Source organism: Cygnus olor, chromosome 6, assembly GCF_009769625.2.
Source record: "Cygnus olor isolate bCygOlo1 chromosome 6, bCygOlo1.pri.v2, whole genome shotgun sequence".
Classification (NCBI taxonomy): Eukaryota; Metazoa; Chordata; class Aves; order Anseriformes; family Anatidae; genus Cygnus; species Cygnus olor.
Genome location: NC_049174.1, coordinates 21,242,290 through 21,256,910, shown reverse-complemented (window position 1 = coordinate 21,256,910; position 14,621 = coordinate 21,242,290). Strand labels below are relative to the sequence as shown.

At 39.4% G+C, this 14,621-nt stretch overlaps 2 protein-coding genes across 12 annotated transcripts in view; both read left to right on the top strand.

The window, feature by feature from the left end:
- The window catches only part of SCN2A (sodium voltage-gated channel alpha subunit 2), a 78,082-nt gene extending 73,646 nt beyond the window's left edge, over window positions 1–4,436 (top strand). For 5 of the 7 annotated variants that reach the window (XM_040561684.1, XM_040561680.1, XM_040561685.1 and 2 more), the window contains one exon: window positions 681–4,435. In XM_040561684.1, coding sequence (XP_040417618.1) covers window positions 681–1,876 — 1,196 coding nt within the window. In that variant the 3' untranslated portion in view covers window positions 1,877–4,435. Of the gene's footprint in view, window positions 1–680 lie in introns of all 7 variants that reach the window. The other 2 variants (XM_040561683.1, XM_040561686.1) reach the window with 1 other exon arrangement.
- A 1,585-nt stretch (window positions 4,437–6,021) lies between these two features.
- Window positions 6,022–14,621, top strand: part of CSRNP3 (cysteine and serine rich nuclear protein 3) — a 101,061-nt gene continuing 92,461 nt past the window's right edge. For 4 of the 5 annotated variants that reach the window (XR_005821085.1, XM_040561698.1, XM_040561700.1 and 1 more), the window contains exon 1: window positions 6,022–6,216. The gene's annotated coding sequence lies outside the window, so the exon portion shown is untranslated. Of the gene's footprint in view, window positions 6,217–6,257; window positions 6,414–6,446; window positions 6,525–14,621 lie in introns of those variants that run through there. The other variant, XM_040561706.1, reaches the window with a different exon arrangement.

The following is a 14,621-nucleotide window of genomic DNA, read 5'->3' as shown; positions in this document are numbered from 1 at the left end:
TGTCAGAACTTTGTCATTTTATCATTTTGTATGGAAATAGAATATATTTATTATTTTCCTGCTTCACTGAGGCCCATGATATAATGCTCTTCAATGGGTTCTAGGAAGCCCTTATATTATCAGCTTATATATGTTTGGAATTGCTGTGTCATTATTACTAGTGATCACATTATTTCAAATGTGACTAAGTTACAGTTCTCTTTGAACTTACTTTATTTGAATACCATAACTTGATTACATCATTTGAATACTGCTATAAATATGATCTTTCATATTAACTGGCATTATTTTTGTTAAACAGAAAGCTATTCTGATCTCACCATTTGTAACTCTACATACAATAGTTACCAGTTTGTCCTAAAAAAGATTGCCATTTTGTGTCTGTTTGCGTATGCATTTATACAGTTAATGCTTAGAAATGTCATTGACACAGTTCTTCCTTATCCTGCAAATTACTTCAGATTTTCTGTTGGGATTTATGGATTTCACCAGCATAATGGATGCTAAAGGTTTTGCAAAAACAACTGATTGGCCAGAAGCTGAATTTCTGAAGACTCTGCAATTTTCCTATTCATCTTAACATTCTACAATGTTTGTAGGATAAACCTTTAGCAGCAGCTAAGGTTTTAAGGTATTAAATGTAATAATATTATTTACTAATTTAACTTGTTTTTCAACAGGTATGTTCTTAGCTGAGATGATTGAGAAATATTTTGTGTCCCCCACTTTGTTCCGAGTCATCCGACTTGCCAGAATAGGTCGAATCCTGCGTCTCATTAAAGGCGCTAAGGGAATCCGCACTCTGCTCTTTGCTTTGATGATGTCTCTTCCTGCTTTGTTCAACATTGGTCTGCTGCTGTTCCTGGTCATGTTTATCTATGCGATATTTGGCATGTCCAACTTTGCCTACGTTAAGAGGGAAGTTGGGATTGATGATATGTTCAACTTTGAAACATTTGGCAACAGCATGATCTGCCTATTTCAAATCACCACATCTGCTGGCTGGGATGGTTTGTTAGCCCCAATTCTGAACAGTGGGGAGCCGGACTGTGACCCTCATAAAGATCATCCGGGGAGCTCTGTTAAAGGCGACTGCGGCAACCCTTCCGTTGGGATTTTCTTCTTTGTCAGCTACATCATCATATCCTTTCTGGTAGTGGTGAACATGTACATTGCTGTGATTCTGGAGAACTTCAGTGTTGCTACTGAGGAAAGTGCTGAGCCTCTGAGCGAGGATGACTTTGAGATGTTCTATGAAGTCTGGGAGAAGTTTGATCCAGATGCAACACAATTCATAGAGTTCAGTAAACTATCAGATTTTGCAGCTTCGTTAGATCCTCCTCTTCTCATAGCAAAACCAAACAAAGTCCAGCTTATTGCAATGGATCTGCCCATGGTAAGCGGAGACAGAATTCACTGCCTTGACATCTTGTTTGCTTTCACAAAGCGTGTCCTGGGGGAAAGTGGGGAGATGGATGCCCTCAGAATACAAATGGAAGATCGTTTTATGGCAGCCAATCCTTCTAAAGTCTCCTATGAACCAATCACAACCACATTAAAACGGAAACAGGAGGAGGTATCTGCTGTTGTTATTCAACGTGCTTTCAGGCGTCACCTTTTAAGGCAAAAAGTCAAAAAAGTTTCATGTATATTTAATCAGGATAAAGGTAAAGATGAAGATGATCTGCCCACAAAAGAAGATATGATTATGGATAAACTAAATGAGAACTCCACTCCAGAGAAAACAGATATGACCCCGTCCACAACCTCCCCACCATCCTATGACAGTGTAACAAAGCCAGACAAGGATAAATATGAAAAAGACAAATCAGAAAAAGAAGATAAAGGTAAAGACAGCAGGGAAAGTAAAAAGTAACAGAATTCTGTGATAAACTGTTTACAGCCTGAGAAAGTATGTATTTGTGTCAACAGGACTCCTGTAGGAGGTACATGCCAAACTGACAGTTTTTACATATATAAATATATATATAATTATATATATATATATAAAAGGTCAGTGCCTATAACAAGACAGTGACCCCTCGTCATCAAACTGCAACTCTGTAAAACAGGGTAACATCTTGACAGGAGGTTGTTGTTTTTATTACCAGCTGACACTGCTGAAGAGAAGATAAAATGGCCAATCAGACTGTAGGGATCGGTTAAAAAAAAAAAGGTGCAAACCTATGAATCTCTGTGTTTAACATGAAACAGTATAAAAATTGTATCCACTGTTTGCATTTCAACAGCCACATTTGCCATATTTTTACAAAAATCAGTGTTGGTGAACTTATCATTTTTTAATTCACAGGTTGTTTACTATTATATGTGACTATTTTTGTAAATGGGTTTTATGTTGGGGAAGGGGTTATGAGAACCAGGTGTTCTACTCTCGGATTCTCTATAATGTACAGACAGAAGTGATTTGCATGAAGGCATGCTGCACTTGTAGTTCATGCATGGAAAAACATGACGTCGCACAAAGCAGCAGAGTCTGACTACTTCCATGTTTCAGGGTGGCTCTATATTTTGAGGTGCTTAATAACAGTATCCATCTAGTATCTCATGCAGACAAATTTTAATGTGCCTGTAAAGTCCCATAGAGTCTACAATAATAGAACAGATGTTTTATTTTTTCATAAGTCATTTAACTGTAGTTGAATGAACTCTGCATAAAAAATTGAGAGAGGGACATGAAGTCCATTTTTAAGTATTCTTCTGTGGAAAACAGCTTACCTGAACTTGGGAAATTTAATTTACCAAAACAAACAATCAAACAAAAAAAAAAACACCACAAAACTTAAGGATTATGAAGTTGTTCTGCTTCACCCTGCAGTATCGTTTAGCCATCTTCTGCTCTCAGCAAGGTTGACATCGTATGTGTTGATTAAAAAAGTACCGTCTATGTAAATAGTTATTTTATCCTGTGGTGCATGTTTGAGCAAACAAATAATGACCTGTGCACAATATTTATTGCATCAAATATGTACCACAATAAGTGTAGTTTGCAAGCTTTTAACAGCTAATATAAAGTATTCTGTACCATTATAGATAGTTTGGAAGCTATCACTGATGCATGTTTATCTTGCCTTTGCTGCTGTAATTTTACTCCTTCCACTGTTAAAAGTCTAATATGGGAAGCCATATCTCAGTGGTTAAGTGAAACAAATTGTTCAATCAGTCATCATTCTTTCATGACATCAAGCAATAGTTTGCAGCTATTGAAGAGCTTCTTGCTTTGCATTCTAAAATTTTAAGTGAATACTGTACGGTGTATAGTCAGACTGTACAGGATTTGTTGCAAACTGCTCAATCTGTTGAAAATACATGGATAGAATTTTCTAAGAAAATATAAATATTGTAAAAATATCATTTTATTTTATTTTTCAGCGTTTTGTACATAAAATAAGAAATGAGAATTATCTTCAGGTTGATGTCACTGTCACTTTTATTACTTTCTATCCATAGCACTTTTTAATTCAAGAACTTCACAAAATAAGAAACAAAGGAGAGAATGGGGTAGCTTTAGGTTTCTGCTTTTTTATTAGTACTGTATTTTTGCACACATTTTAATGTGAAATACGTTTCAAACTGAGTCCAAAATGCACTTGCTTCCAAATAGATATAACTTGTAATTGAAATGTGGTGGGGAAGATTTGTTTAAAATTCTAGCACTGCCTGCATCAGAAGTTTCAAGGTAGTCTTTTTATTCATGAAATCTTTACCAGTGTTTGTTTACATAGACTATTCTTATTCTTGTTGATTCATGCTGCACTAGAACTGTTCTAAATATAATATGGGATCCACGATTGTTTTTTTTCTTCTTTTTTTTTCCCACAGGGATTAAATAGCAAACTTGTATAATTGATCACATCAGGACATTTTGTGTTTCTTACACAAGCAAAAATTTGATGTTGACTCCTCCTTTTACAAAAAATATTGACTTGTGTGTCGGTGAACTGCATGCAGGAAAATGCTATTACCATAAAGACCAGTAAACCACATTACAGTTGAGCCAAAAGAATAAAGACTTCATTTTTTATTGTATTCAATTGTTCTGTCTTTGTTTTCATCACTAAAAATTATTGACTCTCAAGAGGTGCTATGACAATAAAATGTGAATATATAAAATATTAGAAGTAGGGAATAGTGACTAAAACTCAATAATAGAATTGTGAAAAGTCAAATGTTGAAGCTGTATGCTTTGAGGAAGATCTTTATTACGATTTGCATTTACTCTCATCAGGTTATTAATCCTACTAAAAACTATTCTAGAGTAGGATAACATTTATGTACACGATACCTAAACCCATTTTCCATGTCAGGTATTCTAAGGCAACTAGAAAATCAGATGTTAAAGAAACTGGCTACCAAGGCTACAGAACAGTATGTATAATCTCAATGATATTTTACTTTAGAAATCAAACTTTGTGTATGTGTGTGTGTTGTAAGGAAAATTTTGTTTTCTACATGATTTTTAAAATATTTATAATTTATTATTTTACTTTAAGGCATGGGGGTGTGGAAGCCAGCAGAAACTTTGCTGGAACTTTTATTAAAGCATCAAATTCATAACTTAAAAAAAAAATATATAAAAATCTTAGGGTGCCAAATGCAATTATAATTTCAAAACGCAATAATACTAATTTTCTATGGTGAATTTATACACAGTGCTTTTCACTGCCAAGGAGCTGGCATATGCACTAAGTGTTGTGCATGTACCTGTGGAAGTGCTGGTATGAGAATGCAGAAGACAGGTGTAGAACAGGCATTGCAAGTGTGGTGGCAGTGGAACTGAGAAAAAATTTGCATTTTGGGGGAAAGAATACAAGTATTTCTTGTGTCAGTCTTGTCATGCAGATTTCCTAATTGAATCTCAACTTTATCGAATCCCTTATGAGATGTCTGGATGTATGTTGGGAAAATGCCTTGTATCAAAGTATTTCTTCTCTCCTAGGAAAGCTTCCTGTGCTTCCTATACAGAAACAAAGCAGTTTTCTGTAAAATGGAGCGACAAGAAATTGTCATTATATATATATATATATATATATATATTTAATTACAAGATATGACTATCCTCTCAATGTATTAAAATGAGCAAGAGTTCATTTACACTCTCGCAGTTGTCTGTGATCCTATAAGACATGGACTTAAAAAAAAATAGTATGTGCAACACTGAAAGTAGGGGAGCCAAATTTTTAGGTTGCAGTCACATTTGAGTGCTATTTTTAAAAAGAAATTTTCTCTGTTGTAAATTTCAAGTACCATCTTGAACAAATTAAAAGCTAGGCAAAATCTCAACCTTGTTGCTCCTCCGGGCACAAAGAAAGAGCCTTTATGTCTTGTGATCCCAGCCTGAACTCGTGTACATCTCTGTGGCACATCAGGACAACCTAACACGCCTGATCACATTCGTGATGTGTCTTACTCCCAAGTGTGGACCCGAGATCAGGGCAAAAACGTCTGAATGGACTTTGCCCCGAATGGAGCAGGAGGACGGCTTCCTTCATCTCTTCTCTTACAGTTTTCAATCACTAATGGTTTGTTGAGATTTTTAATTCCACACATCAGTGTTACAGCGCTACTGTAGCGAACTGTTAGGCCGCAGTGTTGCAATTCGATTTTCCCCTCTGCCTGGAAAACATCAGTGCTCAGGGTAGGGTCTAAGAAAGGAAGAGATGAGAGTCTGAAATCCCATCACCGAATTACCAAAGTTACGACCGGTTCGTTGGTTTTGTGGCAGGAGAGCTGTGAAAAATAAGCAGATACACACGTTTGTATAGAGGATACCATTCAAGAACCGATCCACGCTTCCTGCAGCGATTTGTACGCACCAGGAGCCTAGCGCCAACACTAACAGCGCGCTCGGAGCAGACAGGCGTGCTTTTTTGCTCGAGCTCCCCCTTATCCAGAGGCTGGTCCCTCTGCCATGCCGCTGCTCCTCAGCCCTCCCGGTTCGGGCACGGCGTTGAGGCGGGCGGGCAGCGGGGCCTCGGCACCCCCTTGCAGCCGCCCGGAGCAGGTGAGGAGGCGCAGGGGAGGCGGGCGGGGCCAGGCTGAGGGGAGGTGCGTGCGGCACGTCCGGGGGCGGCCCTGGCAGCGGCGGCTCGAGCCCAACAGCACCGCCACGACGGCGCGTGGAGGAGGCGCGAAGCGGTGCGAGCCCAACGGCTGGAGCCCGACGGCCGGCGGCGGCGGCGGCGGCACCGGCGTGAGGTGAGGCGAGGCGCGGCGCGGCGGGGCGGGGCGGGGCGAGGGCAGGCGGCGGGGGGAGCGGGCTGGAGGAGCCGAGCCGAACCGGGTCGTGCTGTGCCGTGCCCGGCGGCTCTGGCACCGCTCCGTGCCGCTGTGCGCCGAGCGCCGCCCCGAACGGCTGCGAAGTCCGAGTTGGCCGCCTTTGTCTCGTCAGTGCGGCGGCTGGAGACTGGTACCTTGGAATCGCGTGTGCGGGAGGCGTAACGTTGTGAGGAGCCGGAGCGTTTTCGCGTTGTTACTCTGGCAGGCGTTGGGGCGAATAAATAAAGGTACGTGAGCTCAGGTGCTGAGGCGGCGCGGTGGTGGCTCCCGGACTGCTTCTGTGCTGCTTTTGTCAGAGGACAGCAAGCTCAAAGAGCTGCGGGCTCTGAAACCCTGCTCTAAAGCCTGGCTGCAAGGAGGGGGCTGCCCGTCCTGTACGCCTGCTCCTGGCTGCTGATTTGTTTCGGTATTTTACCTTTGTGGTGTTTATCCTGTGAAGCGTGGTTCAGGCTAGCCCGGCAGCGTACCTCACTAGTTGAAGACAACTCACTAAAAATTGCAGCTATCATGTGCTTAAGATAGAAAATGGATTAAAAAACAGAGACCTTCAGAGATGGTTTCTGTTTATCTTCATGACTAAATATCCTTTACTTCACAATGTTCGCAGGGATCCTAAGCATAGCTCTTCAGATCCATTTACTTTATCTACCCTGAAAGAAACACAGCTTTCACCTGTGTGTGGTGTGAGGTTGGTTGATATTAGGGAAATCTGTCCACAATTTGAGTGAAGTGGGCCCAGTCTCAGGCACTTTCAGGAACATAAAGCAGTTGGATACCGGCTGTCATCTTCACGCTACAGGAGCCCTTATTTACGTGATTCAGCGAGGAGCGTTTGCAGTTTTATATTATTGTGAATTTATTGCTGACTTATGCCTTACTGTTTAGATTTCAGATTCTGACAGGTCCTTCTAAAGACAATATTAAATAATTTACTGCCTTTGTGATTGCATAGCAATAGCTGGGGAAAATAAGTAATAACAACTGCAGGATATTGTAATTGTGTTGTGATAACACATGTCCACTATTGTACATTGGTGTAATTTAAAAACAAAAAGCCTTGTAAAGAGGATGTTATAAATTACATCAAATTGTCTATCACAGAGGATACCGATGATCTGAACACAGCCTGGTTTTGTGCTTGTGATGCTGGCAGTCCAGTAGCAGGAGTAGCAGCGCCCAGCCACTGGCAGATGTTACCCTGTAACCACTGCGCTGATGTAACCCATCGATCTGTTTGTGCAAGATGGAGAGGGGAGTGAATGGGGCTGAACTGTGCCGTGGCTTCTTTTTATTTATTTATTTAATAGTGAAATGTAAATAGGGGCATCTTTACAGGTGGTTGGTAGTGACTAATTTAGTGGAACAATGAACTGACGAAAAGGGGGGGGCTTGATGACCCTGGCAGCGAAGATGTCTGCCTAATGTCTGTATGAATCTGACAAATGCCGAGCATCCTTATTACTGAAATAATGACTCATCAAATAGATGCAGCTTTAAGTGAAGGGTTGATATACACAGATCTAGAAGATTAAATATTTTCCTGTTTTATTTTCCTTTTAAAAAATTGTTTACTGTTACCATAGTATACTTTGTGGTGTTATATCAGTTGCATTAGTTACATTAGTTGGTTTGTTAGTCCACGGTTGTTCTTCCTCACCAGTTTATCAAATGAATAATGCCATGCTATTGTGAATATAAATTTTCTCCATTGTATTGCACATGGTATTATATATATTGTATATGGCATTATAAATATTGCAATACCAAGTATTGAACACTGAACTCTTTCGTTTTGTTGTTGTAAATGACTTGACTTCTTAAGCTCGGTTTAAATATATTTGCAAATTTTCCAACTGTAGTAAAGATGCGGGTATTACCCCGTCCTTCAACTATCCTGTTTATTGTATGGCTTTGTCATGAAAAAAAAACTGTTGCCTTTCCTGGATGAGTTCAGTCTCCATTGGAGATGACTCCCACTGCTTTGATCGCCCTCAGCAGTTTGATGGCTTGTCCGAGGACTTCATGAGACCTGCATGGTTCAGTGCCAGGCTAGGCAGACCAAGACAAGAAGGAGAGGGAGCATGACTATGTTTCCAGATAGCTACCCAAATCTGGTCTCCATGAGGCATGAAATGAAGAGTTAATCAAACTAATTGGTTTTGGTAGTCCTATATTCTGTATAATGTGCAGCCTGATAAGCAAGTGTGGTTTGAACAGTTAACAAAGAATTTATTTCCTAGTTAACAGCTCTTCAGAACTATCCAAAACTGTGAGCCAGTCTGCAGATTACACTTGCACTTACTTCTAAAAGAAATCTTGGAAACTATTTTGCTATAATCTGATGTTTAAGTAATTGTGGTGTTAAAACAAAGATGTATTTAATATACGGATATATTTAGAGAGAGACTACTTCTACATACAAAAGCAATTTCTGCAGATACTGTTCTGTAAAACTGTTTTCTCCAGGGTATTTCCCCACTTCATTGTGCTACAAACCAGCACAGAGGTCAAATAATTTTAACAGTATTTATATGTAATATGTTTTGTGCGGTGTTCTCAAGACACTTTACATCATTACACATGCTTGACAGAAAAATAAGTCTAGTATTTCTGTAAGATTATAATGGGGTGCTATAAAGGGTATGTTTGTTTGCATTGTGAATTCCACATTATTACATGGATGCTTTGATCAGCGTTTTTGTTATTGTTTTATTCACGCTTCTGGGAGCTGTTTCTGTTCAAGTGGGAATTGCATGACTCTGATTTTTCACTTTGCTTTGAAGTGACAACAGCATTCTCAAAAGGGATGGTTTTCTATTCTAGCAATCAAACGTTAATTTTTGTTACCTGGTGAGAACACAGGTACAAAAGCAAACTGTATGTATAAGTAACCTTGAAATACTGCTTTAAACAATTGCATTGTAAATATTGCTTTATGTAATCTGTTTTATGCAATATTCTTTTTCTTGTGTGTGCTTCTCATCAAGTGCTTTAGTCTTTTTTTTTTAAAGATCTGTTTATTTTCCTGTGCACAGATAGACTGAGCAATGTAAATCAGGAGTGCACGTTTTGTACCAAGTGTATCTGGGAAAGAAATGTGCAAGCTGCTATTCTTATGTTGTACATAGTACATCTTTTTAAACAGTACTTTGCTTACCTTATTCTGTATAAATGATATATGTATCATATCAATTTTTAGTGGAAATTTGCTAGATACTTGTGGGGGAGAGTATGAAAGTAAGATCTGAGGAAGCATTTTGTTTTCAGGTTGAAAATACACGAGCATTTTTGATAAGAAAACCAGGACTAGTGGTAATTTCCCAGCAGACATGTTTCTGTTACAGCCTTGCTATGTCATGACTGACTTTTTTTGCAGTTCCCATGGCAACAAGGATTTTTGATCTGCAAAACAGAACACGGTGTATGGTTTGAGGGGGTATACATTTTCTTTATTACAGAAGCAATTTTCATCCATGAAAGGAGCTGATCAGGCTCCCTGGTGTCCTGCTCCCATCCCCCCTTTAATAATCTATGTTTTGTTTGTATGATTACATGTAAATGTGAATTCCTTTTTGACAGGAACATGGTTACCAATTTTCATTTTTGTCATAGTATAGGAGATGGTAGAAAATTTGTAATGGCTTATTGTAATTATAGCCTGGAAAACATCTTCCAGGTGGGATCCTGACAAACAAGAAGCCACATTTGTAAACATCATATATGCATATAAAATACTGAGAGTTAAAGCTGCTCAGGATTTGCGTTGGCTTCCACTAGTATCTACTTTGGCTTGATGGACACTGTTTCCAAGATGAATTGATAAAACAGGTACTTTTAAAATGGACTTAGATGCTTTAATACAAGAATCCTAAAATAATATACATAATTCACATACTAAAATTTGTGAATAGTGGTGGTAATCTTGTATATGTTTTCATGTGTATGCCTACCCCTCACCTTTTCAGGTGAATATACTGATGGCTTTGCTCAAAATAGTTTAGGAAGACTGAGGGCAAAGCTCAGGGTCATGATTAGAGCTTTGGCGCTTCCCGAATGCTGGTCCTGAGGTCTGAAGATTCCCCGTTGGCTGCAGTGTGTGGGTGATGGAGGTGGCGGGGCACCACCACTTCCTCCAGCGTTCCTTTTCTTGGGGTAGCTGAGAGACACCCCTTTGTGAAAGACCTTTCACTAGTGCTGTCGCCTGCGTGTCTGAGCTCGCATCAAAGTAAGCGGCATATGTGTGAGAGAGAAACCAGGGTTGACACCCAGACCCATCCATGACTACTGTGAGGCAGCATCAGGTTTCTCAAATGAAGCCTAAACTGCCCTAAAATTTCTGAAATGATTGTTTTTTTTTTCCTCTTTCCTTTATTGGCCCCCTAGTAGATAGATTAAACAAGGTAGGTGTGTGTAGTTTGGACTTCTGCGTCGCTCTTCTCTTGAACAATTCTTGAATCAGTTCAGCACTAAGGTTGAATGGTAGCTTATAGCCTGCAGCAGTGTCATTCAGAATGCTTTACGTGACTTTTGGGCATCCTTACATTTGGGAATCCAAGAAAATCAGGATATGAATATTCAAAATTTGAACATGGGTACGCAAAGCTTTATGGTGACTGACAGCATCTGGTAGTGTATCACGTACCACCTCTGGAAACAAACAAACTCATTTTTGTTAGCTTGGCAGTTTATTTTGATATTTGCCTTTCCGATGTTGCTTGTAATACTAGGCAGCAGAGTTTTTCACTAAATCATTTGTCCAGTGCTCCCTGAAAATTCAAGAGAAGGTAGTTGCTGGCTCTGGTGTTATGCTTGAGAAATGTGTAAAGTTTGGGAGAAAGAATCCCTTAAATGCAACTAAAGAATAGAAAGAGTTGTGAGTTGCTATCTCAGATCTCTTCTGCTGTATGTGGAGAGGCTGTGGGGCTGGTGGTTGTGTGGAAAGCTGGATGAGTGGGTCAGGTGGCTGGCATCTGCCTCGCTGTTGAGCTGCAGCAGAGGAGGCAACAATACAACGATGCAGTCACTGACCCTGGGTTGTTCTGGGCTATAAATCCTGCAGTTGCAGCCTCTGTTGTTCCTCAGCATGTGCTGTTCACGTTTAAGGGCTTTTCAGCTCATCTCTGTCACCATCTGCTCCGTAATGGAAACAGAGCAGTTTCGCTGTATGGGAGCCCTCGGCCTCCCTGTGTAAAGGAGGAGGTGTGCAAAGCCCTGGTCCGGCCCTGGGAACTTCGTTGTCTGCGTGGCTTTGTTGGGGTGCTGGGTGCTACCCACCAGCCTGTCATTGTGGGTGGAAAACAAAGTGAGGTAGTCATTCATGTATGGGGACATACATGTTTTTTATACTATGTGTGCTTTCATGCTTGTGTATGAAATACTACACACCCTAATGTGTCTCTAATTAGAAAAAGGAAACCGTAGTCCATCTGTGGAACACCTTGTCAGCAGGAATATATTGGTACCATTTGTTCTGCATGGGCAATTAGAAAAGCAGCAGCAGCATTTCTTAACTGCAAGTATTCACTAGGTGTCAGTGCATGATCACACCAAACTGGTGTTTGCATGGAGAGGTTCTCTGGTAATTATGGTACCTCCCTTATGGATAGCGATTTTAAAGAAAATTCCTACTTTGTCTTCAGAATGTAGTGTGGCTTAGACTTAAGCCACACTACACATCAAAAGGAATTAATTCAATTCTTTTTTTTTTTTAGGAGCAGTCTGATAAAAATGTTAATTAAAAAAAAAAACACATACTTACTGCTAAATAAAGGTCATTTAAAGACTTTCAGTAGTTCATGTGTTGATCATCATCTAGATTTCTTGCCAGTATCTGGTATACTACTGATGAAATATGCTACATGATTCTGTTTCTGATCTTGGGTATGACTAAAACTCCTAAAAAGATGAGGGAAAATCAGTTTTTATAACTATGCATTATCTGTAGAACAAACACAGTCAATTATTTTCAAAACTACTGTTTTTCTTAAGGTTTTTATAAGATTAAGTCTGTAAATATCAGCTGAGGTGGAAGAAACACCATGAATGTAGCTAAAATTGCTTGGTTTTATGGAAGAAAATATTTTGTTCTCTTGTTGTATCCAGTCACTAGAATGAAAAATCACGTTCATTAGGATATATTTTAATGCCTATATTACTTGCATCTCAGTATTAGATTATTTGACTTTTAAACAGATTTAAATTCAGAATATTTAGCCTTGTTTTAGCCTAATTCTAGTGATAGATGACTAGAGAATGTATATTTCATATACATTCAATCAGCATTCATTTAGAACTTCAACTTGTTGCAAAACGTTTTATTTCTGTCTTGTGTGCTGAAGTATTCAGTGAGAACAGTGCATTAGTAGGCTAAAATATCATAAATAGTCGCTCATTTGATAAATATTTGAAATGGCTCTCCTGTATCTTCCATTTTGTACTCAAATTCTATTAAATTTTAATCCATAACAGTGAATGGTAAAAAAAAAAAAAAAAAAAGTATTACTGTCTCATATGTAATGTATGGAAAGGCTGCCTTTAGCACAGCTCCGTGGTACCATAAGGAAGTTGTTAATGCCTGTGCTAGTAGCTCACAGAAGTTGATTTGTTTATAAACACACGTTTTTCACTCGCAGGTAACATTATGTTGCTCTGTGTTCTGTGCGGAACACAAATATTGATGTGACTGTTTGATGGCTGACCTTCAGTATTTCCCCTATTGTTGCAGCTGTAAAAGAGAACTGTCGTTGGTGTCATCTTTGTTTATTCAGTGACAGGATGACACTTAACTGTCAGATAGTTTCTATCCATCCATTCATCAGACATAAAGACGTTATTTTTTTTCCACCCCAATTGCCCTCTGGTTACATTGTATAATGAGTTTTAAGCACTACATCTTTCATCAGGGGATGCAGCTACCTACCTAGCCAGATTTTAAGACAAATTCTGATCTGGCTTGCATAAGAAGGTCCATAAAAAGTACACTAGTAAGTTAGTAGAGATTAAAATCGAGCTTTGCCTAATATATACTCCCTTACACAGCCATACTGAATATAAATGCATATAACAAGCTCTAAATATAGGAGAGTTTGAGTGACTTGTCACTGCATCTGATTCTTTGACTTTGTGTCTCTGAACACTGAACAAAAGCCCATTCTCCAGCTTCAATTGCTCATTAACTTCACCAGAATTATTATAAATTCACAATGATGCAGAATAGAGCAGATTCTGTCACTGTTTTAAAAATTGCCCTTAACTAAGGCTTACGAATTAATGCATAAGAAAGGCTGATTTTTGTTTGTTTTTTTTCTAATGTCAATTTTGGGATTTTTATAGGACCTCTCTTGAGAAGTTCATCTGTCTGAAAAGAGATCTGTGTGCTCAGTGACAAAATTTTATTTTCCCTTATTTGACATGGCTTGAGCAATTTGGTTAAAATTATTCCCAGTGCTTTCTTTCCGCTGTGCTGCTTCTCATTGCCAAGCATGATGTTTTCTTGGCATGTTGCCTATGAAGTTTATGATTTAGGGAAGCATTTTTGCAATGTCCAATGCTGCCATGGAGGTGATTAAAAAGGCATCTGCAACTCAGGAAATCAGTTTGGCGGTTCTCTACTGCTTTAACCTTTAATGTAATGCTTTATTTCCTATGCTAAAAAACACAGTAAAGCTCAGTCATCCTGCATTTCACTGGGATTTCTAGATGGCTAAAGTGAACATATTAGCAAAGTAGTATGTCTGAATTTCTGATCTCTAGAGTATAGGCAGCTGTGTACACTGAGAATCCCCAGCACTGATCCCTTTTCTGTGGGCGGACTCTTGATGTAATAGGATCGTCTCTGTTACAAAAGATAGGCATGCACTTGTTTGTTGTAGTTGAGAGCACTTCCTAAGAAAGTGAGAGACTTGGTTACTGTTCTTCCCTCAGCCTGAAAGCGTTCCAGCCCGCACCTGCATCTTCCAGAAGTGTGTCATAAATGACAAGCTGTAACATAATTTGGAGCAGATAATGCTGAGGAGTGTGTCTTCTGGGTTAAAAGGGACAAAAAGGGGTGTAACGCTCAAGCCTCATTACCCGGTCACTCAGCTGAGCAAAGGGACATCTGGGCTTGCTTTCATGTTCACACAATTGTTTCTGTATTGTACGCAATGTTTTGGAAATAGGGACCAGACTCCAGTTTCCTCCTGAGTGTCCTCTTCTAGAACTCTTCTGCAAATCTGTATGTGGAGGTGCAGGTGGATTGTTTGCTGAACAAACTTTGGTGTGGCTGAAACGTCACCTGGAGACCAAGTACGTTTTAGTTTATCAGCAAAGCTATGTGCAGACAT